Source organism: Phoenix dactylifera, chromosome 9 (assembly GCF_009389715.1).
Source record: "Phoenix dactylifera cultivar Barhee BC4 chromosome 9, palm_55x_up_171113_PBpolish2nd_filt_p, whole genome shotgun sequence".
In the NCBI taxonomy this organism is placed as follows: Eukaryota; Viridiplantae; Streptophyta; class Magnoliopsida; order Arecales; family Arecaceae; genus Phoenix; species Phoenix dactylifera.
Window position 1 is genome coordinate 12,337,713 of NC_052400.1, and position 23,696 is coordinate 12,361,408.

The following is a 23,696-nucleotide window of genomic DNA, read 5'->3' on the forward strand; positions in this document are numbered from 1 at the left end:
GGCTCGACAGCTCCGCAAATTTAGGTGGGTGCAGTTTATAGTATATGAGAGATATCCGTCCAATTGACCAATGAAAACCATTGCCTTGTGATAATATGGGCTTTGGCTGCATAAAAAAAACTATTGGCTACCAATCAATGGCCTTACAATCTTCATACGGAGGGACAATTAGAATAAAAAAGTGGGCAGGTAAATAGGCCTAGGAAATGAGGAGCACGGATTTTCTATAGTATGCGGTTTGCATGCACCCTACAGTACAGTACTCAACGATCATTATTATTATAGAAGATAGATAGCTATCAAACAAAATAACTTTTTATGCTGTGTATAGTATATTATTGTTAGTAGGTGCACACCATGCATCGCGAAGTATTTTTGGTTGGAAATGAGAGGTTAATTAGCAAACTTTTGTTCACGTCCATTTTAATAAAGACTATACACATGACCTACAGGAAAACAGGACGAGTGAGAATTGCAGTGGTTGTTAGCAAGATGGGAGAACGTGTAATGCATGGAGACGAGAAGAATGTGACACATGGAGATGGCGCGGCTTGAGCTCCAGCAAATATAATTATATGAGGCTTCAGCCGTATTGGCAACCCGGCCGAGACCATACAACCAAATTTCCTTATCACAACCATCTATAGCAGCATTCCATATACATCTTTGACATTCATTCAAACGAATTAAAATAAGATACATAGTAAACATATTTCAAAATACAGAACGGATAAATTCCTTCTCTTATCCTCTCTTGGTTTTCACAAAAAAGAAGAAAGAAACCATTAACAGCAACCTTCCCAAATTTATGAACTCTCAGATAGATAGATTACATTGACATTAACAAAAAAAATGAATAAATAATAAGTATTTATAAAAGAAGAATAGTAGTTTTTTTTTTCTTTTTTTTCCTTCTCGTGTGGGCAATTCAACTTGATCAGTTATTAGGTTCGCCCCCGGGAGGAGTTGCTACTAACTCCTCTGGTGATGCTGTCGATGGCTGGGTCGAAGCTGGAGCAACCAAACAGGCCAGGGCGGTGGAAAGGCAGGGGCGTTTTCTTCTTCAAATCCTCCGACGCCGCACGGTTCATGGTGTAGTGCTTCTCGTGCGCAGAGACAGCCGGCCCGCTTCCTCTTCTAATCGAACCATTCTTATCAGTCGGCTTGGAGCCGGAATTCTTTGCATGCTCCCCTCCTGACCTTCTCCTGTTGGATAAAAATGGCGGCAGCGAAAACATGGAGTGCTTGCGCGGAGCATCTTTGCTTCCTCTCTCGGTCGCACATCCTTCTGAAGCACTCCGGAACAGGAGCAAGTCTTTCAACCTCCACCTCTTGCTCCCACCACCCTTCGTTGAAGAGGTGGGGGTGGGTGTGGTAGAGGAGGTGACGAAGTTGCGAAAGTCCCCAGCTCCTCTAATAGGAGAGAGGGATCTCGGCCCTCTCCTACTTCTGGAAGAACAAGTGGTGGAACGAGTAGAGGGGGTCCTCCCTCTATCTTTCACGCCTTCCTCTACAACCTCTTGAGATGGAGGTTTGTAACCACCACCTCCTCCTCGCGAAGAGGAGGAAGCTGTACTGCTCCCATCATCCTTTGCAGGATGGTGGAGATGGGGAGGAGGCTTCAGAGGCCGGATCCTCCCCTTCTCAAAGAGCTCATCGGCAGCGGCAAGATTTGTCGTCGGCGCTTTCCTCTGGAGCTGCCTATCAAAACCGAAGGCAAAGTCGAATTCTTCTTCATCATCGACGCTAGGCTTTGGCCTGCCGGATTTGTCCTCCCAACCAAATACATGGGCATAGATGGCCGCAGTTCGAGAGGGGCTGGCGGGGGCACTGGCATAATGGAAGGAGTAGTCTGAGGGATGGCCGAAGGGCTTCGGGCTTGACGGTGCACTCGCATATGGGGAGGCGGATGCACTCTGGAAGCGGAAGTCTTGGGCTGGTGCCATTGGTATCGCCACTTCCATCTGCTCCCTTTCTCCTCTTGATAGGCTTCTTTTTAGCCTCACTGAATTGGAATTAAATAGAGTCTGGCTTGGGGTGGGGACTTTTATGAGTTGAATGAGTTATAGGAAGATGGAAGGAAATGAGGAGAGGGAAGATTGCTTGACCTGCCTCTTTGTAGCTAGAAAAATTACTTTTCTTAACAGTTGCGTACGTATAATATCTATCAGGAAAAATAATAAGTATGGTTTTGCACGTGGAATTAATGGAGCATCGAGCGAACGAATTTTTTTCTTTCCAAGAGACATGGGCCTCCGAAGTGGCAAAAGTTTGTACCATCAGTGTGACGACAAGAGTGCATTGTTGTAAGCATATATTTGGCTACCAAAGTCATCATTAGAAGTCATCTTCATAGATTTACTTGTTGGTTGTGCTCTTTGATTTGATCAAGGAAAGCCTTCTCAAATGTTCGTCTAGAAGGAAGAAGTACGTCTTTCTGAGTTTTGGGAGCATTAGAAGACAAGCACAAGAGGGTGCCGCGCGCGGCTTGCGTTGACCACCGAGCTCATGGCGGCAACAGGCCGAGTTAAGACGGGCCAAGGTGTACCAGAAGGCCCACAGGAGTTTGTATTGGACCAACATGGGCCAAGAATCGAGACTAATCGGATTATGTTGTCTTTCAGCCCAAAGTCCAGAATTTTCCAGCCTTGGTAGCGGCGAAGTCCAACCTTGGAGGTATCGAGTTGCAAACCGAGCCGGTGCAGCTGGGGATTGATGTCGAGAAAGTTGGTTTTCCAGGTATCAACGAAAATAAGCGCTTCGGTCATACTAGACGCAGTTTGATAATAGATTAGTTTTACCAAGCGTATGGTAGATACAATTTCTTTATACATATTAGCGATTATTTTTATTTTTAAGTTCTCTATTAAAATTTGAGCATGGTAAATGGTATGCTTTGATCTTTACCATCTAAATATGCACCATGACAGGGAGTTCATTTGCCCATTATCCAATCCGTGCTTCCATCATTAAGCTTTGATATCAAAATCTTATAGTTCACAATCTGGATCTTATGATCTACATCGCAGCGGTCCCAAACAATCCGGATCTCATCTTTGAATCTGAATCATTAAGAAAATAAAATCTGGGATTTTTATTTGGGTGAACTAAGATTGGACTTGATTGTGCTATTTAGATATTAAATCACATATTTTCACTTTTTATAATTCATTTGAATATTTAGCTTGTAAATTATTTGCTAATAATTCTCTAGTGCTTGTTATATAGTCTATAGAGCTAAAAATAAGAGACAAGTATTTTCGTATTTTTGCAGCCATAAAGTAAAATCTTATTCTCATATTTTCCTAATACATTCTAACTAGAATAATAATTAAATTCTTAAGTAGTATATAAATATCTTGATTAACCAAACACAGTGTTTGTTGCATGAGGCATGCTATATACGAGCTTATGTTAGTTGAAACTAGAGTTTTCGTATGCGTAGCTTTTTTATTCTTCATTCATCTACTCTATATTTGACTCATATTTTAATTTTAATTTTTAAATTTTTATATATTTAATTTTTTTAAAAAAAACAAAAAATGTTATGAGCTACAATCCAATTCATGATCCAATCCCCCGTGCCCACTTTATATTTATGACACAATTCGGATCTTAACAACACTATCATTAAACAATAATTTATGTGCAATTTAACACATGATCGTCACCATTACTTGGCATATAGCAAAGATAAGCTCAAATAATAAAAGAGCTTTTGTCATATTAGAAACAAAGACTGAAGGAATAAACCATCCGCCTTTTCATGTTTGGAGACTACACCCCTTTATCTCGGGATTACCTTTTGTCGCATGCATACGTCCATTAATCTATGCTTTTATAATCTCATCCATTGGTAGAAACAAGGAGATCAGGGAGTTTGGGTGATCTTTTAATTTCTGAACAAAATCAGGGAAAACAGATAATCTTCAAAGTTACACAATTACAATGTTTGAAGTACGTATGAGTTTGGGGGATTTTGAGATAGGGTTATACTTCTCTTGGGAGGGAAAGCACTAACATTAAAAGAGAAAACTTGGAGCTTCTGGGTTCCATATTACATTGGGTAGGTCTTCTTCCCTTTCTCTCAGAATGACAAATCTCAATGGGGCAAATTCTGTTATTAATATTTATTGACACATGTTCTTCATGCCCTGTAGATTGAGAAACCAAAACCAGCTAGCAAAATATTATTTAGCAGCAAAATAGAGGTCTGCACCTACCATATTATCATCAGGTTTAGACAGAAAATTTCACATTCAAGATGATTTGAAATTTTGTTAGGTAGAAACCATTCAGAATTACAAGAAACGGGAGTTAGAAAATCAATTATAGAAGGGAACCATCTGGCTATTGATTGTTAGGACATCATCACATTGGAACTTGTTTCACATTCAAAAGTACTACTGACTATGAAGATATGGTTAGAAGAGCAATATATATATATATATATATATATATATATATATATGTATGTATGTATGTATGTATGTATGTATGTATGTATGTGTGTGTGTGTGTGTGTGTGTATATATATATGTATGTGTGTGGGTGTGTGTATGTATGTATGTATACATAAATATATAAAATGGAAATAAATATTTTGGTAGATTCGTGTGCCTTGCTGCAACAGTAAAATTGTTCGTTTATGATTTGGGAATCAAGAAGTTTGAAACATAAAAAAAAGCTCTCTGCACAAAATTGAACCGCGACAGAGATCTGCATGAAAAATTGATAAAAGATCAGCCCTTGCTGCATAAAATGAGTTATGCTCTCTGTACTCCAACAGAGGATTGTAAGACTTTGTAAACAACTGCTATAAAGACGGTCGGTGTGGACTTTGTGACCTTTAACGACCACTAATTCCTATTTTCCAATAAACTTCTTGGCAAGATTCCTACAGAACAGCACCCATTATTTCTTCATAGCCAGATAGAACTACGTTGGCTTTTATGTGCCTAAACTTTGCCTAGACCAGCATTAGAATTGCAAGATCACTGACAAAACTATAAACCGCAATGGAATTGTGGTATTTAATTGTGATTTTTAACCTGAATAACGAATTTGAAGATATCATTCTTTGATGCTCACCCGAATAATGGGAGTTCATCTCCTATCCATGCTGAATCCCAACTATGGAAAGCTGATTGCATCGCATGGTTTCTCTCCTCTTTAACATGTCAACCAAGTAGTTCACTTTCCATTCGAGATGCATCATGCTGTCATTGACTGCGATCCACAAGCATATTTGAACTTGAGGAATCGCACCCTAATCTCTGATGAGACTTAAAGAGGTGCCTATCAAGCAAAATTTTGTGCAAGAAAGCTCAAGATAAAGCTGGTAATGAAATCGTAGAGCATCAATAGCTTCAAAATCCAAGCTCCAATTTGCCACGACATAAACAAGCCAAACATATGCACCAGTTCAACAATTTGCTCTTATCATCATAGTGTGAATGCATAAAAAATTGTCGCAGACTACTTGGAGTGAAAATTGCCTGCCATCTCTGCACCAACAGAGTTTCTTGTTACCTGAATTGAAGAATTTTCATTCACCCATGCCAGAACAATGCAGGTCTACATTTGGCTCAATATACTTGGGAGTCAATCCAGCTAATGGTGTGAGTGTAGCTCTATAGGTACGTTTCTCCTGCAACATTCATTTCCTTTCCGCTACAGTAAGATAAATTACACTTGTTTATACTAAGTGGTACACCTCATATAAAGATAACTTCTCCAGTGTTACTTAACACCATCGCACTTGCTAATCTTACAGACGCATGGATGTCTATAAGATGTACTGACAGACTATTGAGCATTTTTGATGGCCAAGAAATTCCAGCAATGACGCAACGTCATTATTACTGTTATCAGCGATGTCTTCTCTTCCCATGTCACCTTACATAAGACTGAGAAGATCAACAAATATGATAAAAGCAAGAATTTTGACATAATTTGAAGCTATATGTGGGAGACAAGCAGCTGAAACTTAATCTTGATTGCCTGTTTTCAGGAGAGCAAGCTAGTAATTCTCTAGAGAAAGAAGTCATATGTATAATTCTGTTCAGATTGCTTGAATTTTATAGAGAATAGGGTCTCAACAATTTGTTTTGCATATAGGAAAGCTAAACTTCTCAGACAGAAGAGGTAAAATATAGATATATATGGAAGACTCCAAGAGAATAATTACAATTTGCCAACTCCAAGAGAACTAATTTCTTATAGTTATCGATTTAATAAACCATGTTTAATTTAAATTTTTAAATTAGCATATTAAATATAATGGTTTATGTGAAGACTTGATACAATCATAAGCGAATATGATTGAAGTTGAAAATTACAAGATTCAAACAACTTCTGAGAATTGTCATGGCTTGCTTCTGTGCATTGAATGAGGCTTCGTGACAGTTATCTATGGCTCGCCTAACTATTCATATCTGACAGGTGGGGGACCTGGGTGCAAGCTACCAATAGAGCATTAACAATGATCTCACTGTAATTGCTGGTTGCTCTGTGAATATGCCAAAACTAGTCCTTCCACTCTGTTGAAAATGCAGCTCAAGTATTAGTGGAGTAGGAGATCATGAAATCATCTACTAGTAAGTGATGCTATATAGTCAGAGTAAATGTCAAAAGTAATACAAGTTGCACAGGCATGAATCTGTTTAACTTGCATTATTAAACAGCCGCAGGACACTTACTTACAGGATAACCTCTTCATAAAGGACTAGACCAAAAGATTGCATGTAATATAAATTCTTATAAGAGATCTTTCAAAATTCAGACAAGCATACCTTTCTTTGCAGACTCCTTAACAATAACAGGCATGCATAGGCTGCTGTTGTAGTGCATGAATTTCCATGAATGACAGGCTCTTTCATGTCTGTTGTCAGAGTTTTCGAAGTCTTTAAGCAAAATGTGGAAAATACATGGTGTACAGGATTCTCGTAAAATAAGAGGCAGTCAATCCAACATTGCAAAATCAGTAGGAAAAGCAATCAAGCAGTACATCTATGAGAGCAAAAATGTAAATTCCCTGATATTAAGTAAGTATACTCCAAATGCCTCTTTTGTTTGCGCAAGCTGAAAGAAATAAGAAAAAATCTGCGTAATATCTCATTGCCTTCATAAATTATCATGTATGTTAGGTTGTTCATCCTCCATGATCTCATGATAACTTTTTACATTGTTGTTGACCTTCAAAGAAATTATGCCATTCAGTTGTATTCGATCATGAAATGCAACAGAAAGCTGTACAGCACATGGTGTACAAGACCCTGGTAAAATGAGAACTGATCCTTCTGAAACTGTAACTAAATAGGCGAAAAAATCAAACAATACATCTGTGAAAGTAAAAGAACATGAATTTCCTGACATTACAGAAGATCGACACACTGAAATTCCTCTTCTCATACATATTTTGTTCGTACAAGTTAACAGAAATATTAAAAAAAGTATTAACAGAAATATTAAAAAAAGTATCTATATAACATCTGATCATGTTCGGTAGATTATTGGTTCTCCATCATGTGTTATGATCACCTTTCCATTGTTGTTGACCTTCGAAGAAGTTATCTCATCCAGTTTCATTCAATAATGAAATGTGATGGGAATCTCTCTATGTGCATAAGATATTGCTAGGGTTATCACAGCAATGATGACATCCAGGCTTGCTTTCAACCAAGAATGTCGTTCGCTCCCATTATCTTTAATGTTAAATCTTCAGTTCCCTGCATGTTTCTTTATCAACAAGCTAGAGCCTGGATTATATACAAAACAAATTACAAGAGGCAACAACAAGAAAAAGCAAAGAATGCAAAACTGTGCAACAGTTTTTTTTTTTTTCTAAAAAAAAAAGAGAAATATCTGTGATTAGGTATAGTCGAACCTTTTGTGGGTGATTGTGAATTCTTAGAGCTTCAAAGATGCTGTCAACCCACCTGTAAGCAGGAATGCAAGAATGCACTGATGAGAAATTATCTTTACTCTTTGAAGATCATCAATCATGCGTGGGGTTATAATATGACATGTCTGAGAGGTGTGCTGTGGCATAAGTAATAGGTCTCACAAAACATTGGGTGGACTTTCACTCCAGAATGGTACTCATGGAACTTTCACAGGGATGCAGTCAACTTATGGGGCACCATATATACATATTAGTGAATCTCACCCAAATACAGTATATAAAGATATCATCTTAAACATGATTTGAATGGGAAGATAAAACCAAGACGTTTCAATAAAATTAGTGGATGGGGCACCATATATGCATATTAGTGAATCTCACCCAAATACAGTATATAAGATATCATCTTAAACATGATTTGAATGGGAAGATAAAACCAAGACGTATCAATAAAATTAGTGGATGCAGACTGTCAAGCATCTCCATTGACTTATTCATGTCATTCAAGTCTTAATACAGAAGACAACTCCAAAGAGGGAGACCTAAAAGATTTGGATACAAAGGTAGCTAAGATCGAAAAGTAGAATTATTGGCTGTCCATCCAAATTGAAGGTATTCTTTTTTCCCTTTGGTATTTCAGCTCGGTCATATGCATCCACAAATGGTCAATCATGCCAAATAGAAAGAGATCTTCAGACTTGCCACAGCAAAGAAAGGCCTATTATGGACTGTAAGCCCCAATGCCATATCCAGTATATTCTGGCGCTTACCAGCCATTACAGTGCAGCAGTCTCCATTTAGCTAACGAATGATAATTATGAGAAAGAAATAAGACATACCCTTCAAAACCAGTGTTTGCTGGATAATATACATTCTTTAGTCCTAATCTCTTTGCAGCCAAAGCACTTGTCTCACCAATGCAAGCAACAGAGTTGTCCCAATCTTCCAAATTCGAGATGATATTAATCCAGGCCCTATGTCAGATAATGGTCAACTCATTAGCAATAAAGGTAATACAGGAATACCATTTTGAGTAGAGAAAAGGAAGTAAAGAAAATAAAACAGTAAGGTAATGATATGTTAGAACATTAACATCATAGGAGAATGAAAAAAAGTGAAGTTTTACCAAACTGAAGATATTGTGGACAAATGAATTTCTTATAAACTTAGGATAAACCAAGTAGATGAAGTGTTTGGAGGATCAAGGATTAGATTTGCTCTTCTTAATCATATTGTTTGCAATCAATGGAGATAATCAGCAAACGGTCATCAATCAAATGGATTCTAGTTACTAGGATGTGCCAAAACACTGAAGACTTTGTAACCTGAAAGCAAAAATGATGAGAAGGTGTAAATTACCGCACTGCAGAAGGAGAGGCTACTGCAACTACTGGAGCAGAAACAGCTTGCTTTAGAACCATCTGATCTACATCTTGAATAGCTATCTGTTAAGTATAGAAAAAACAAAATGATTCATGTTTATTGGTCAAGCTCACATTACTTAAATCTTCATGCTGGTAACTTCCATTAACATAACTCGGGTTATTACAAATAATATCAAATGCTAAATGAAAGGATTACTTGTAGAAAAAAAAGACCAGCAAATTAGAAATAATCTAGCTAGTCAGACTACAAGATCTTGAAACATGCAGATACATCAGTGAAAGGCGTCGGACAAATGATATACAGGACTGGCATTTTATAAAATAGCAGGAATTTTGGCTAGGACCTAACAAAATTTACTATCGAATGCTCTTGTCGGAACCAAATTGCTGGATAGCTGCTTGTAGACCCTTAATGAATGTCCAGCCAGCAGTGTATCTTGGATGTACAATCAGCTAGTAATAACAACCTAGATGTTTATGCAGTTCTAACAATCTTGCCTAATATATGAAGATAAAGCACATCACAATCAGTTCAAAGTAATTACAATTACCTGACATTTGCCAATATCCTGATATAGATATTATCATGATATTTACCTAAACAATATACTAGAGATATGCACTTTTAGTTGTCCTAGTCTGTAGGCTCTTTCATCTAAATTAATAAATAGCATTCCAAAATTCAGAATCCACATGCAACAAATATTGGACAGTATGCAGTTTAATCTGTTATAGATCTAGCTACGATAAATGGAAACTACTGTATTCTATGTGACTGATACTCATACACAATCACTACATATTTCTTGTGCTCTGAAGGTTCATATTGGAAAGTTGCAGACTCAAGCGGAGGTCCATAGCGAGAATAAGAAATTTGACTTGCTGATAATTTTTTTAACTGGGTAATCAGAAAAAAAATGGTCATCGTTCATCAATGAACCACGTCTTTCTTGATAAACTTAGGCTTCAAACGGGATTGATCACAGGGATGCTTCCTGCAATAAGCAGATATGGACACAAAGATGAAAATAGCAGAGAGCATCTTTTGCATAAGAAAAATTTTTGGTTACAGCTCTAGAATAGAACAGAACAGGAGCAAGAAGGACAAAGTTAAATTGAGTAAAATATTTAGATGATTTGGTTGCCAAAATGTAAGAGCACCTAAAGCTGGATGAAATAAACAAAGGAAGCATGAATAAGGCAGTTGTTAGGTAGGGTTGCTGCAGAAATCCAAGACCCAGCTACCAGCAGGCTGCATCATAACCTAATAAAGTTGGGACTTGGGAGAACGCCAAACACTAATTGGGCCATGGAGGTATCAAATGAAAGGAGGATTGGAAAATGACTACAGATACATTAATATTTACAACTTTGAATTTGGCCAGGGCCCATTAAAGCTTGTGGTAGAATGGCCTGGAAGATAATTTTACTTGACCTGCTACAAGGAGCTAGCTTTCATATATTTTTGGATTTCGGCAAGTGTGGCAGGTGATTTGTTAGATTAAAACAATTCCAGATTGTTAGGGGAAGGACATACAACCCCATATCAATGAAGAAATTTAAACGAATGAAAACATATAACCAAGTGTTTGTGATTCTATATAATGTGCTTTATCTGGATTAAATCACTGTTCTCAGTAATAGCACAGAAGCCTGTGAAATGCCAATAAAGCATCACTGTCTTGTCTTTGATAATAAGGAATCATTTATCGGTAGCATTCTACAAATAGTTTTTCTAATGCTCAACATGATATATCATAAGATACAATCCCCACACTGGTATTAGTTTATTGATATTAGTTACACCATATGTAAGTGGTGCTTTCAACAACTCTTACATTACAGTTATAGATTATCCATTAACTTACTAATTCAAATGTAGAATTTTCAGCAAAGAGAAAGCAGACAAGTAGCTATAATATAATGATTAAATAACACTTAACAAAATTAACAAACTATAAACTGCACCTTCTTTTCATATTTTCTAAGAAGAAATGCCTAGGACCCAAAATCTAGGAGGAAATGAATCAAATGTCTAGGTCAACCTATGATTTATTGAGATTATGTCACAGTGAACAGACAAAAATTTATGGAAAACGAAATTTGTTTAATTGGAAATGTATGAAGACAAGATTTTACAGTGTTATATGTATTCAGCCTCGTGACCTGAAACCCTCGATCCGACAGGCCTTCTTCTGCACAAATAGATACAATAAGTTCAGACTGAAATTGCAAAAGGACAAAAGAATTTGATTTGGGCAACGAACAATGCACTAGAAAGAATGATAATATGAATAGTACTTAAAAAAACCAAGGAAGGCAATAGCATGTTAACTTCCAGAGGGATGGATCAATAGGCCTGAGACGATAGCATTTGACACAATTTTGGATTCAAGGATTAAAGTAGCATATTTCCTGTCTGTGCTGGTTGGTGCCCAGCACAATATGCATATAGTATCACACCACACTGACAGTTGCCAAACTCCAGCACAGAAAGATACACATCTGTAAAAAGATTTGCATTTGGTACACTATGTACGCTGCTTTATTCATTTTCTTTTTCAACATAGGCCAAATTTAATTGCTTTATAATTGAAAATAGAAAATGGAAATAAACACACTTTTTTAACTAATATATTGAAATAAATTATTGTGGATATCTATTCAGTTTTGTTATTCAATACATGCTTTCACAGTAAGTAATTTGAATTAACATATGCAAGTATGTACATATATTTACAACAAAAATGAGCTCAAAATTCTTAACAAACTGCAAGTGACACAACAACATATCAGAAGTGTTGTACCATGAATGCTGCCAGTATCATGAGAAGCTCAGATATTGCAGTGTGATGGAAAGTTTATAACTATCAGTTAACTTGATTCTAATGTTTGATCTAATGTCCACCTTGAAATCCTCAAAATGAAAAAAAGAATGCAAAAGGGAAAAACAAAGATAAACATGAGGTTATATTGAAGAGGAATGGCGTTGTAGGACACTCAGGTATGGGTTTGAGAAGGAAAAAATGTAGTACATACTCATAGCATGATGTTTTAGCCTATATCAGTATATCGCTCTAACATGTTCAAATACAGCATTGCAGGCCAACACGGATTGCATAGAGGCAGCAAGTTACTCATCCTTGCAGTATGCTGATAACCTAACAGCATGGTGGGTATTGTAGATCCAACACCGTATCAGTGAGAACTTTAATTATTGCTCCAACTTACAATAATTTCATTGTGTATAAAACAGTGAGGAGGATGGGCAACTCGAGAAAGCAAAGAGCACATACAACTATAAAAACATATAATTGACCCACCAATTTCATTGCCAGCCTTCAGAGATGCAGGATATAAAACTGTACAATTCGTGCGACCGAACTTTGGGAGCTCCAAAGCCAATAATTTGCCTGTTGCTGAAGAATCAAATATAACTGTCAAGACTGATATCTAATCAGATTTGTCATGATAAACAAGATAAGTTCATTGAAAGTTATCCTAACATGCCAGAACCAAAGCCAAGAAATGTCATATCATCATTTAGCTAGCCTTGTACACATCCTAAATCACTTGTTTATATCAAAGACTATATCATCCACATCATCCAATGACATAAGATTGTAGAAACCTTCCCCAGTTACCATCCATTAGGTCTTTTCCTTTTCAATCCTTCCACACATCTGAAAATGCAGTATCAAAGTTGCTTGTGGTTTATATTGTACATGACCACAGCATCTCATTTGTTCATCACCTTCTCCACTATCATTGCAATACTAAAAATTCCTCCACCATACTGAATTCTGAATGCATGTTTGCTGGTTCACAATGCATATGCCAGCATTCTAATCTTTCACATCCACGTTTTGTTTTGGACCTTTGTTGTTATCTAATATTTTCATGTGGATGTCATGTAAAAGAAAAAAAGAAGCTGAAGAAGCATATGATTACATCATCTGCAATCAATTTTTAGAAGTCAGAGAGAACAAGTGCAGAACTTCATGATGCATAGCATGACACAAGCTGGGTAACCATGGATTCCATAGCCGCAGCTTTGTGATGCATGTGACCCTTCGATCAGCTTGTGATTTTGGGACAGATCTCAAGGCAATTCAATGTGTGTTTCAAGGTGAAGTGATCAACGTGCATAACCAGAGGAAAATTGGAGTCACACAGCCAATGGAGCCAACCTGCTCCCAGTAAAGCATGATCCAATTTAATGCCACCTTAACTATAATAGTTAAATAATATATCTGGTTCTACTTTTGTGAAACTTCTATCCTACACTAAGCTTTATAAGATTCCATTTCTACCTGATATCTATTCCTAGAATATCGCCATCAGCTTTTTTTAATCTAAAGCCTATTAGCCAAAATCACTTACATAGGCTACTCTCCCACTCCAGAAACTTGTTCTAACTCTTTTACTCCACCCACTCTTAATATTTATATCTTCCTATCGTTCTTCAAAACCATCACTAACAGTTTTGTGGTTTTATCAAATTTCACTGTCAATTTTAATTCAGTTGTATATATACAAAATCTTCTATCAAATTCTGACTCTAACTTAGAAAACAAATGAGTTAATTTCAATCATTCTAAAATATATAATCATATTTTGCACATACATCTATTGATTACTTCTATACATTTTAGTATTAGTTCTCTGCTCACATACTGAAACCTGCTTCTGCAGCTGCTTTCATTGAGCTAAATAATATTCTAAAGCAAGGAATGCCGTACCGGTACCGGACACAGATGAAAACCGGTATTTCCGGTTTTCTTCTGTGAACCGGCCGGTACGGAGACCGTACCGGCCGGTACCGGTTGGTACCGGTCTCGTACCGGTGCGAACCGGCCGGTTCGCACCGGTACGGTGTTTTTTTAGGGGGGGGGGGAACCACAGCGCCTCGCTGTGGTTTTTTTTTTTTTTTGATGGGAAAGAAAGTGGTCCGGACCGGTACCGTACCGGTCCGGCCGGCCACCGGTACGCCGATCCGGACCGGTACGGCGGACCTTGTTCTAAAGCATGGACAGCAAGTGGCACCATAACAGAAATCCTAGCTACAATAAAAAGATAGATAACATAACATTATTTTCTTCAATTTTGAAAAGATAAACAAGATTAATGCAACGTTTGACTCAATTAGCCATATTCTTCTCAAACGTTCTTGCCAGAATTATATGGTCTAAGCTCAAGCCCTCCCTTGCAGTCGGTGATAATGCTGCGATGGTCTCTTCCCTCTGGACCGTGTGGTGGAGCAAAAGATCAGAGTCTCATGGAGACCTGAAAGGAACCAACTCGTCTTGGCAACTTGCTGGTGTAGCATACTTTATAACAGCAAGAGGCATCCCTGTTTTCCTTCTGCTTAAGTTCTTTCTTTTTCCTTTTCCCCTTTGGAGCTTTCATATTCTTTTTTCTCATAAAAAGGGTAGGTTGTCCCTCCCTTCACCTTAACATGGAATGTTTGGGAAATTTGAGAAAACACTATGCAAAGGGGGAAAATAGAACTCTTGGTTAACATGTGGTGCCATGGTGAATCTTCCGACCCTGTATAACTATCCTATTTCCAAATACTTCCAAGATATGTCTATCATGTTTCCATTTAAAAAGGAAAGAGCATATAAATGGACGTAATGTTGTGCTTGCATTAGCAACATTCTGTACCTTTTGAAGGAGAAAATGCAATTTTAAGAGATTGATCTGGTAGTTGCAATATGTGATGGAAAATACTTGCGGTACCAGATCCAACTACCCCAATTCGCACATTGGGTTTTCCAGCAGCCCTGATTAAAATTAAAATCATTATTCAATGCACCAAAATAATCACATGTTGATGATAGGTACAAGCATAAATTAGTATGTAAGTCACTCTTTACAATATCTTTCTACGTACAAGCACAAATTAGTATGTAAGTCACTCTTTACAATATCTTTCTAAACAACCAACCTTGAGGCATGATCTCTTTCCACTAAACTTGCACTAACCAAAGCTATTGACAAGTACAATATTCAAGTGACGGGGTCAATGAGTGCTCAAATCACAAAATAGATAGGTCAATACATATCATGATTGCAAGAATAGGAACAACGTGGGGTAAGTCATTGGATAGATAATAAAGTTGACCACAGGAAAGTGCCCAGATCAGGAATTGTTAAGCGGCAGATACATGCAGTTTAATACACAAATAGATATCATATACTAATTGCAGCAAGTAAGATGGACATAAAATAAGAATATGAAAGACATTGGGTTATTATTTCATCATTCAACATGAAGTTCTAAAGGTAAAACTAGAAGGAAAAGGAGGGGGAGTAAGAGATAAAAAATAGTCTAATGTTTTTGGATGATGTCATATGTAATACTTCCTTGTCAGGGCAAGAGAAGATGAGGAGCTATAAGAATATATACAAATGGAAAAAGGTCAGGCAACAGAACTGAATAAGAAGAGACTAAAAAACGAAGGGAAGGGGAGAGAGAGAACAAAATTCTATCATTTGTTCTACCTAGCCCTGGGCAATCCTTTAGTCTCTATTCAATCAAGCAGATGAGTTATAAAGTGGGAAGGACAACATCTCTAGAGGTTTGTTGCAGATAATCTCTCTCTCTCTCTCTCTCTCTCTCTCTCTCTCTCTCTCTCTCTCTCTCTCTCTCTCTCTCTCTATATATATATATATATATATATATATATATATATATCTCGTTTATAAACCTGGATCTTCCATCTTTCCGTATTTACTCTATATAATAAATTTTAAAATAATGCAATGAAATCAGCTTCCTGGATTACCAAATAGATCAAGCCATGGATTTTAATGCAAAAAAGAAGAGATTTTAATACATAGTAATTGTTATAAAAAAATAACATAAAATAGTTGATTCTTGATTCTTACTTCCATGCATCAAGAAACACTACACCAGCTTCGGGAGAAGTGATGACAATCCAATCAAACATGGCGTCTGGAAATAAAAAGTATCAATTATGAATCTTTCCCAAAAGAAATTCTGCAATAAGTTAATGAGCACGCTATCAAACTTTGTTTACAAAGCAATCTAGAAGAAGAATTCAGTAGTATATATTATGATTAAATTATATATATATATATATATATATATATATATATATATATATATTCTAAAATAAAGAATGCATAGAATAATAAGTCAAAGACATTAAAGATCAGATGCGGTATTCATATAGAACTAGAAAATTCCATGCTAAAAGTTTGATGTTTAGATAGTGGTTCTATGCCCAATGTGCTAATATCATCATAATCACTTCGTCTTTTCATACTACACCAAATTTTAAAACTATAAATCAAGCCTTATCCAATTTATCTAGTGTCATCTTTACTAGACATAATTTTTGTTTATCATTTTAACTGAGTTACGCTTCCACCATCTCCACAAGCTATTTGAAATTCTTAATCATAATTTTTCAAGTTTTCTCAGTTCCTTCTTCTTCCTACCTCACCTTTTGAGATAAATCTGAGTCAATCTCCTGAGAGCTTCAATGCACATGCCTATGCTATTTTAACTAGTTCTCTACTGCTCTGTCCTATTGGTGCAACTGATATGCTTTTCATACTGGAGTGATTCCTAATCCTTTCTTCCAAGGTTACTCAGAATCCACCTTAGCCTTCTTATCGTTCTGATACTTCACTGTCATGATTCTCTTTATTGGCTAACATCGAGAACATTATTGCTGCAAAATGAACTCTTCCCTAAAACCTCTTGGCACTATTTGATCATATGATACCCCAATTCAACTTTAAGGTGATTTCATAATCTCTCCATTCATCTGGACAATAGATTAAAGATAATAGAAAAGATCTCATTTGGCCATCACTTAAACATCATTTTTCTCTTTATTTCTTTTTAGTTTATTAGGCATCATTTTTTCTTAAACATCAGTTTCATCACTCCTTATACTTCCATTAAAGTTGCATCTCGTATTCTTTACATTTGTATGTAAATGGATATTCTCCAAAGGTCTTCACATTTTCACTTTAACATTTAACCAGATCCTCATATCCTCAGTGAATACATTATCACATTTAATATCACGCTCCATTGCACCTCTTTAATATTATTAGCAGCAAGTTCACTTATGACAAGTGTAATCTAAGATATTTATAAAGATATAAGAGAATGGTGCCAAGGCAGATTGCAGGACATCTTGGAGTCAAGTGATGCCAATGTGTGATTTACAATAAGAAAGAGGAAATACCTGAAAGCATTTTACTGAAAATGTATTCCTATACAAAATCATTGTTTCAAATACAATATAAATCACCACTTCCATAAACGCTTGGCATGTGCTGAGTTTGTTTATATTGATATGCACAATAAGATATATGAAAGAGAAATTAACTCAAAACCCATCTGACGCATGTAAACTTGCCAACAAGTAAATCCCAGTAAGAAGCAGGGTCCAATGTTTTCAGTCAATAACATTGTTTTAACAAAAATTAATTAATACCTCAAAGAGTGATCCAATGCTTATATGCAGCACTACATGAGTGTAAGTACAAGGCTACTTGCAGCATGAACACATATGACTATGTTGGATGTGAAGGATGGAAACACCCCCCTCACCCCCACAAAAAGAACTTTAAATGATTTAATTGACAAAACCTTCGATAAGTTTATTTATGGTTCAAAAAAAACTGTGTATATTTTATTTTCAATTTGTTTCAACTGAAAAGGCAGTCAAATTACCCTACCAGAACAAAAGTACATCATAAATTGAGCATACAAGAATGTTCCTTTAAACCATGGACCTCAACATGAATACAACAGAAAAAGTTGAAAAATCACCTCATTTAAACAGGATATCTTTACTAGTAAAAGGTGTTGTTTAAGAAATTTACCTACTTTGGATGCTTTATATAACTTCCTAATCTACTGCATATAAGATGTACTACACCTCCTTGTAGCATAAATGCCACATATTATTTCCACCATTTGAACTCCGTAATCTATTGAAATATTTATTATAACTGCATGCATTTGTATGTCATACCGCACATTTTTTTTTTTTTCAAAATTAGTACATTAGAATCTTTGGAATCATATAGTCTGTACTAATTATAAAATATATAAATTTTTAGTTTCCTATCTTTTGATTTATTATTGACTGTAAACAATTTTCTATTTTTTGCAATTTTATGCATAATTCATGTACCTGTTTTAGTCCCAAAGCTGTCTGAGTCATGCTTCAAACAAGTCCTAATTTTTGTCCTCTTTTTTGGTAAACACTATATTTTACTTGCCGTTACTGTTGGGAACATTTTACATTTTTCTATGGTTAGATAAACAATTGTTTTAGATATTTTAAAGAAAAATTCGACAAGATTGCAGTCATTCACTGAAAGCTTTCTACACATACATCAACACCAATCCAGCACCCATCATATTCCACCTGCTATTTCTGACAGGCACTGGCGTACACGTATTCGTGAAACCACTGTTGGCAAAAGGGGAAATGGAACTATCTTCATCAAAGCAAGTTCAAACTTCATCTAGCAATACTAGAAGTATGACATGGATACCCATGTTTATCCACTTACCACGTAAGAGAGCTGAAAGCCTATCTGCATCAGGCCCTTTTGTGTGCTTAATCAGTGGAAACTCTAAACAGTGTATGTCATGCTTTGCCTGCAACATGAACAGGATTATAAATGGCTGTTATATACAACAGATATTATTCAACCGCATAAAAAACCTCACTAAAGCATGACAAGAACCTAAAAATTAGCTTGTGTATCTAGACTTAAAAATGAGTATCCACTGTTCAGATCAAGCGATAAAAATTTAGGTCATGACAAATACTTTGATAATATCAATGCATATGTAGTAGCATTATGCATCACATTCATATGACACCCGATGTCTTTTCTTATACCACGTTGAGAGAAAATACTTTGGAGATAGAGTACTTTGAGTAGGAAAAAGAAAAGAAATGTAGCTAAAAGGCATTGCTTAATAGCCACTTTGGCAAGCTTGCACCCATGATATGAAGCAACAAGAAATTTAAAATGAGCCTGATGAAAATCATGACCACCACCACTGATCATTTTCTACATTCTGTTGAAAAGAATTCATGGTGAATATATTGCACTTTTTCTAGAAAGAACCTTAATGTAATGTTTTATTTCCTTTTAAGTTGAGTAACATAACGACATATTAAAACCACAAATTATGAAGTGCATATATAAAATTCAAGATAATAAGGAGGCATAGAACTAACTACCCAAATGAAAGAAGAAAAAAAGGAGCCAGTTCCAAAAGGAGGGAAATTTAAAACAGCTAAGAAAGGCTGGGGATGCAAATCCATTGTTTTTTTAGCTTGAAATCCACCATTCACTGAATGTAAAGCTAAAAAATGGTTTGAGCATTTTCCAACATTCGGTGGGAAGATTGGAAAGAAAAAGACAGAGGAGTTTCCCAGAAACAGAATTTGGAATCCCATGATGAATGGAGAAACATTAGATTCAACAATTGCCTTCAGTAAGAAATAGGGCGCCAAGAGATGGATCACTTTGGAGGGACTTATATGTGAATTTCATTCCCACTCTTCTAGTAACCTGTCGGTTCCTCAGATAGAATAAAATTAACGTGGTAGTGTTTCTTGGGTCCCTATATGAGATGTCAACGCAAGATTTGTACACATCAAAGTGCTAGTTTTCATTCAAAGTGTCTATACTGTTCACTGATTTAAAGAGTCCAGCAGTCCAAATTCTTAGTAAGAGTGCAAGTGATGTTTAGATAGTATTTACGAGTCAACTACTGTAGCATTACTGTAGCCGGCACTATTCATGTTACTGTATATTGATACTGCTCGCAGCACCATAGCAATGACTTGCTACTTGCTAAATGTTTGTGTCTTTTTAGGTTTTCTTTCTTGTGCTTGATGGCTAAGGCCTACTTAATGTCAATCGTTAGAGGAGTATGTTTCAAAAGATTGCATCCACTGATAGAAATATAAAATTTGAAGTCCTCACGAACTCATATGAAGAAAGCAAATAAAGGGTGATAGACTATTAAGAACACTACTTAGAAAAATAACCAAGCAAACATGGACCTATTTAAAGAAACACATAAAGAACTAGTTTGTACAAAAAGTACCTCAAACAAGACGGCTAGGGCCAATTATTGCATAAAGAAGGCATAGGTCATTTATTCCAAATGCCTAAACATTTAAACGTAGATAAATTAAAACGGTCATCAAAGTCCATTAAGTAGCTTGCTTTGCAAATCGATCTAAGGAGCTTCTTTTAGCTAGTGACTGATGGTAGGCGTCCAGCCAATTCTGCTATCTTTGGATTTCATAATTATGAATTTTAATTTGCTTAAGACCCTAAAAATGAAAGATTGGAATATGTTGAACAAATGTTCTTGCTAGATTAAGACCAAAGCAAAATACAAGATTTATACTACATGCAGTTTGTGTGAGGATCCGTGCGGTCGTTTGTTTAGTCCTACATTGGTTATTCGCTAAGTAGATCTTGGGTACTTATACAAGATCAAGTAACCCAAAAAATACCTTCCAGCTAGTCTTTTTGAGTGAGGTCTTGGGTTGTGACAAATAGTATTAGAGCGGACCCGGCCCATAACCCATGTAGACTAGGGAATACTGCAGCATGAGCTCATTGAGGCTAACCACGGGCCGGTCGTGGTGCTTGTGATTAGATTTGAATAGATTTGGACCCTTAGCCCAACGAAGACGTCAGGACTCTAAAGGGGGAGCATGTGAGGATCCATGCAGCCATGTGTTTAATCCCACATCGGTTATTCGCTAGGTAAATCTTGAGTACTTATACAGGATCAAGGAATCCAAATAATACCTTCCGGCTAGCCATTTTGGATGAGGTCTTGAGTTGTTACAGTTTGTTGGGGTTAAATCCCTAACACATAAAGTGGGGTTTGTTTCTAGTGAAGCTATAGAATGTTTTATGACAACCAAGTAGATAATTATATTATAAGCTACACTAATGAAAAAAAAACGCATTAGTGCAAACAGCCACTTTATTCAAGATATGATGAAGCTGGCCAAAACATATGAACTCTTTGTATTATGATAGAAAGCCAAATGGCAGGTGATCAAAACTTTAATCATACTTTACATCAATCGCACTGATCCAAGCTACTGATAATAATATCAACCATTTCCAATAGAAAAAAATATAAATTTTATTTTAGACATAGACCAGATCGCTAGTAACAAAAGCTTGAAAGCATGGATTTATCCTATTCAATGCAAGGGAGAGCATTAATGGCTCAAGTTTCACTTTGTAGGCTTTATTTCATAGTTGCATACAGAGATAACATAGAAAACAAATGCAAATGGGCAAGTATCTTGATCAGGGTCGACGGAACCGTCCCGAGCCATTCCGACGGCTGACCAACACGGTTCCGGCAATGGAAATGAAATCTGTTGCCGGAGGGGGAGAAGGAGAAGGAAAGAGAGAAAAAAAGAGCAAGCGGGGGAGGGAGGGAGAGGGAGAGGAAGAAAAAGAGAGGGAGATGTAGGCCAACCAGCAGAGGCTAGCGAGCCGTGCGGAGGACTCCCCGTGGCTCTGCGGCCGGATCTCTTGTTTCGAATGAAACATTGGTCCGGCCCTTTGTTTATTTTGCGATTTTTACGTGAAGTCAGCAAGCGATTTGCTGACTTCACATAAAAATCGCAAAATAAAAAAAAGCCCGACCCCTATTTCGAACGAAATAGGGGACTCGCTCTGTTTTCTGGCCATAGAGGTTTCCTCTGCCTCCTACTCAGGTCGCCGGCCTTCGACGGCCCTCCACCGGCCTCCCTCCCTCTCTCCTGCTTCTCCCTCTCTTTTTCTCTCTCCCCCGCCTCTTCTATTGTATCGGTACGAGCCCAGCACAGCACAGCGCAAATCCGTACCGACTCGTTCTGCCGGACAACCAGTACGGTGCCCAGTACTGGCTCTGCTGTCTTTGATCTTGATTATTAAAAAAAATGATGATCCTAGATTCAGCACCTATGTGAAGAAAAGCTTTCAAACAACAATACTAACAATGTTTTCAAGGGGAAAAAGGTATGGACAGGAATAAAGAAGACGAGAGTAGGTGATGCAGTAGATAACAGCAACTCCTTTTATGCAGCAGAACCAAATAAACATTTTCGTAATAGTTTCTTTTTTGAACACAAATAAAATGAACTAAGAAATTCAAACAACCTTCCAGGGAAGGAAAAGAAAGCAAACATAGAGAGCCCATTTGTCCTGGCAAGTGTCCGAGTAAAATTAAGCTGACATAGAAGCATGAATAAGCAATCTTCATCAAAAAAAGCTTTGCTAAGAAAGATGATGAACAAAACCAAAAGAGAAAAGGAATTTGGAGACAAAATATTGCAAGAAAAGAGACAGAGAACATGACCAAATTAGCTGCATCAGCTGCATCACCAGGTTAGAAGACCAAATACTCAAATAATAGCTTCTTACCAGAACAGATTGAAAAGGAAAACAAAAGAAAATCTTTCAAACTTCAGAAAGAAACAAAGCATAGCTGAGAGAACTTATTTGGCCCTACAATCATCCAATATAAATTATTTAAACTTGGAAGCTTGATAAACTTCTGTCTACCTCAGCAATATAAGAGATCAGACAGAACAATACCATATTTTGAGCCACAATATTGCAAGGAAAAGGATGAAAAGAATAACATAACATAAACGATGACACCAGACATCGCGATTGATAAACTTCTTTCTCCCTCAGAACAAATTTAGATGATGGAATACAACAACCGGAGGCCCATTTAGCAAAAAATAAAACGAAAAATGCAGAATAAACAAGGCAGAATTTGATAAAAATGGCGAAAAAAACGAAGCTATCGATAAAAACAATTCCTTTTCTTACTGCAGTTTAATTCGACAAGACAACCACTCCAATTGCAGTTCCATGTATGTCTAAGTGAAAAACGAAAAGCAGAGCAAACCAAAGAAGAAATTCAAATCAATGGAAGAGGGAGCGCAGCAAAAAGAAGCCGTTTGACCGTCCAAGAATTGAATCAATATTCAGCCAAATTGGAAGCAAACAGGAGCGGAAAACCAGACGCCAGTGCGTGTTCGGTGCCTACGGGCAAGAGAAGGAGTACCAGAGCGTCGATGAGCTTGGAATTCTTGCCTCGCGCTCTGGTGACGACGACCTTTGGCTCGGGCTCAGGAGACGGAGGAGAGGGGGAGGACGAGGAAGCTCGAAGCCTGAGAGAAGAGAAAGAAAGTCTTCTCTTCGAGAGAGGAGAAGGAGAAGGAAGAGGCGGAGGGAGGACAGCGAGTGAGGCCATCTTTGGTGAGAGGGAGGGAACGTGTTGGGTGCCGGTGGTGGCCGTCCTTTAAGCTTTCCCCAAACCAACACCTGCCAAGATCTAGGCCTTT

The 23,696-nt window shown here is 37.0% G+C and overlaps 2 protein-coding genes across 8 annotated transcripts; both read right to left on the reverse strand.

Moving 5' to 3' along the window:
• Positions 1-852: 852 nt before the first annotated feature.
• Positions 853-2,031, reverse strand: LOC103701897. The gene has a single exon (XM_008784115.2). The coding sequence runs from the start codon at positions 1,962-1,964 to the stop codon at positions 945-947; it is 1,020 nt and encodes a 339-aa protein (XP_008782337.2). The 5' UTR covers positions 1,965-2,031; the 3' UTR covers positions 853-944.
• Positions 2,032-6,241: 4,210 nt separating this feature from the next.
• LOC103701804 (uroporphyrinogen-III synthase, chloroplastic) lies at positions 6,242-23,696 on the reverse strand. Of its 7 annotated transcripts, XR_005513308.1 has the most exons (11): positions 23,399-23,695; positions 18,865-18,952; positions 16,186-16,252; positions 14,959-15,077; positions 12,615-12,710; positions 11,431-11,486; positions 9,266-9,351; positions 8,746-8,880; positions 7,889-7,940; positions 6,795-6,883; positions 6,252-6,542 (listed from the first exon to the last, which is right to left on the reverse strand). XR_005513308.1 is itself a non-coding variant. In XM_039130061.1 (10 exons), the coding sequence occupies exons 1-10, from the start codon at positions 23,603-23,605 to the stop codon at positions 6,878-6,880; spliced, it is 912 nt and encodes a 303-aa protein (XP_038985989.1). In that variant the 5' UTR covers positions 23,606-23,695; the 3' UTR covers positions 6,242-6,877. The 7 variants fall into 7 exon arrangements, 6 of the variants coding, with proteins under 6 accessions (XP_038985989.1, XP_008782200.2, XP_008782199.2 ...); XM_039130061.1 differs by having other exon boundaries at positions 6,242-6,883; XM_008783978.3 differs by lacking the exons at positions 6,252-6,542; positions 6,795-6,883 and adding an exon at positions 7,282-7,730 and having other exon boundaries at positions 11,431-11,483; positions 23,399-23,696.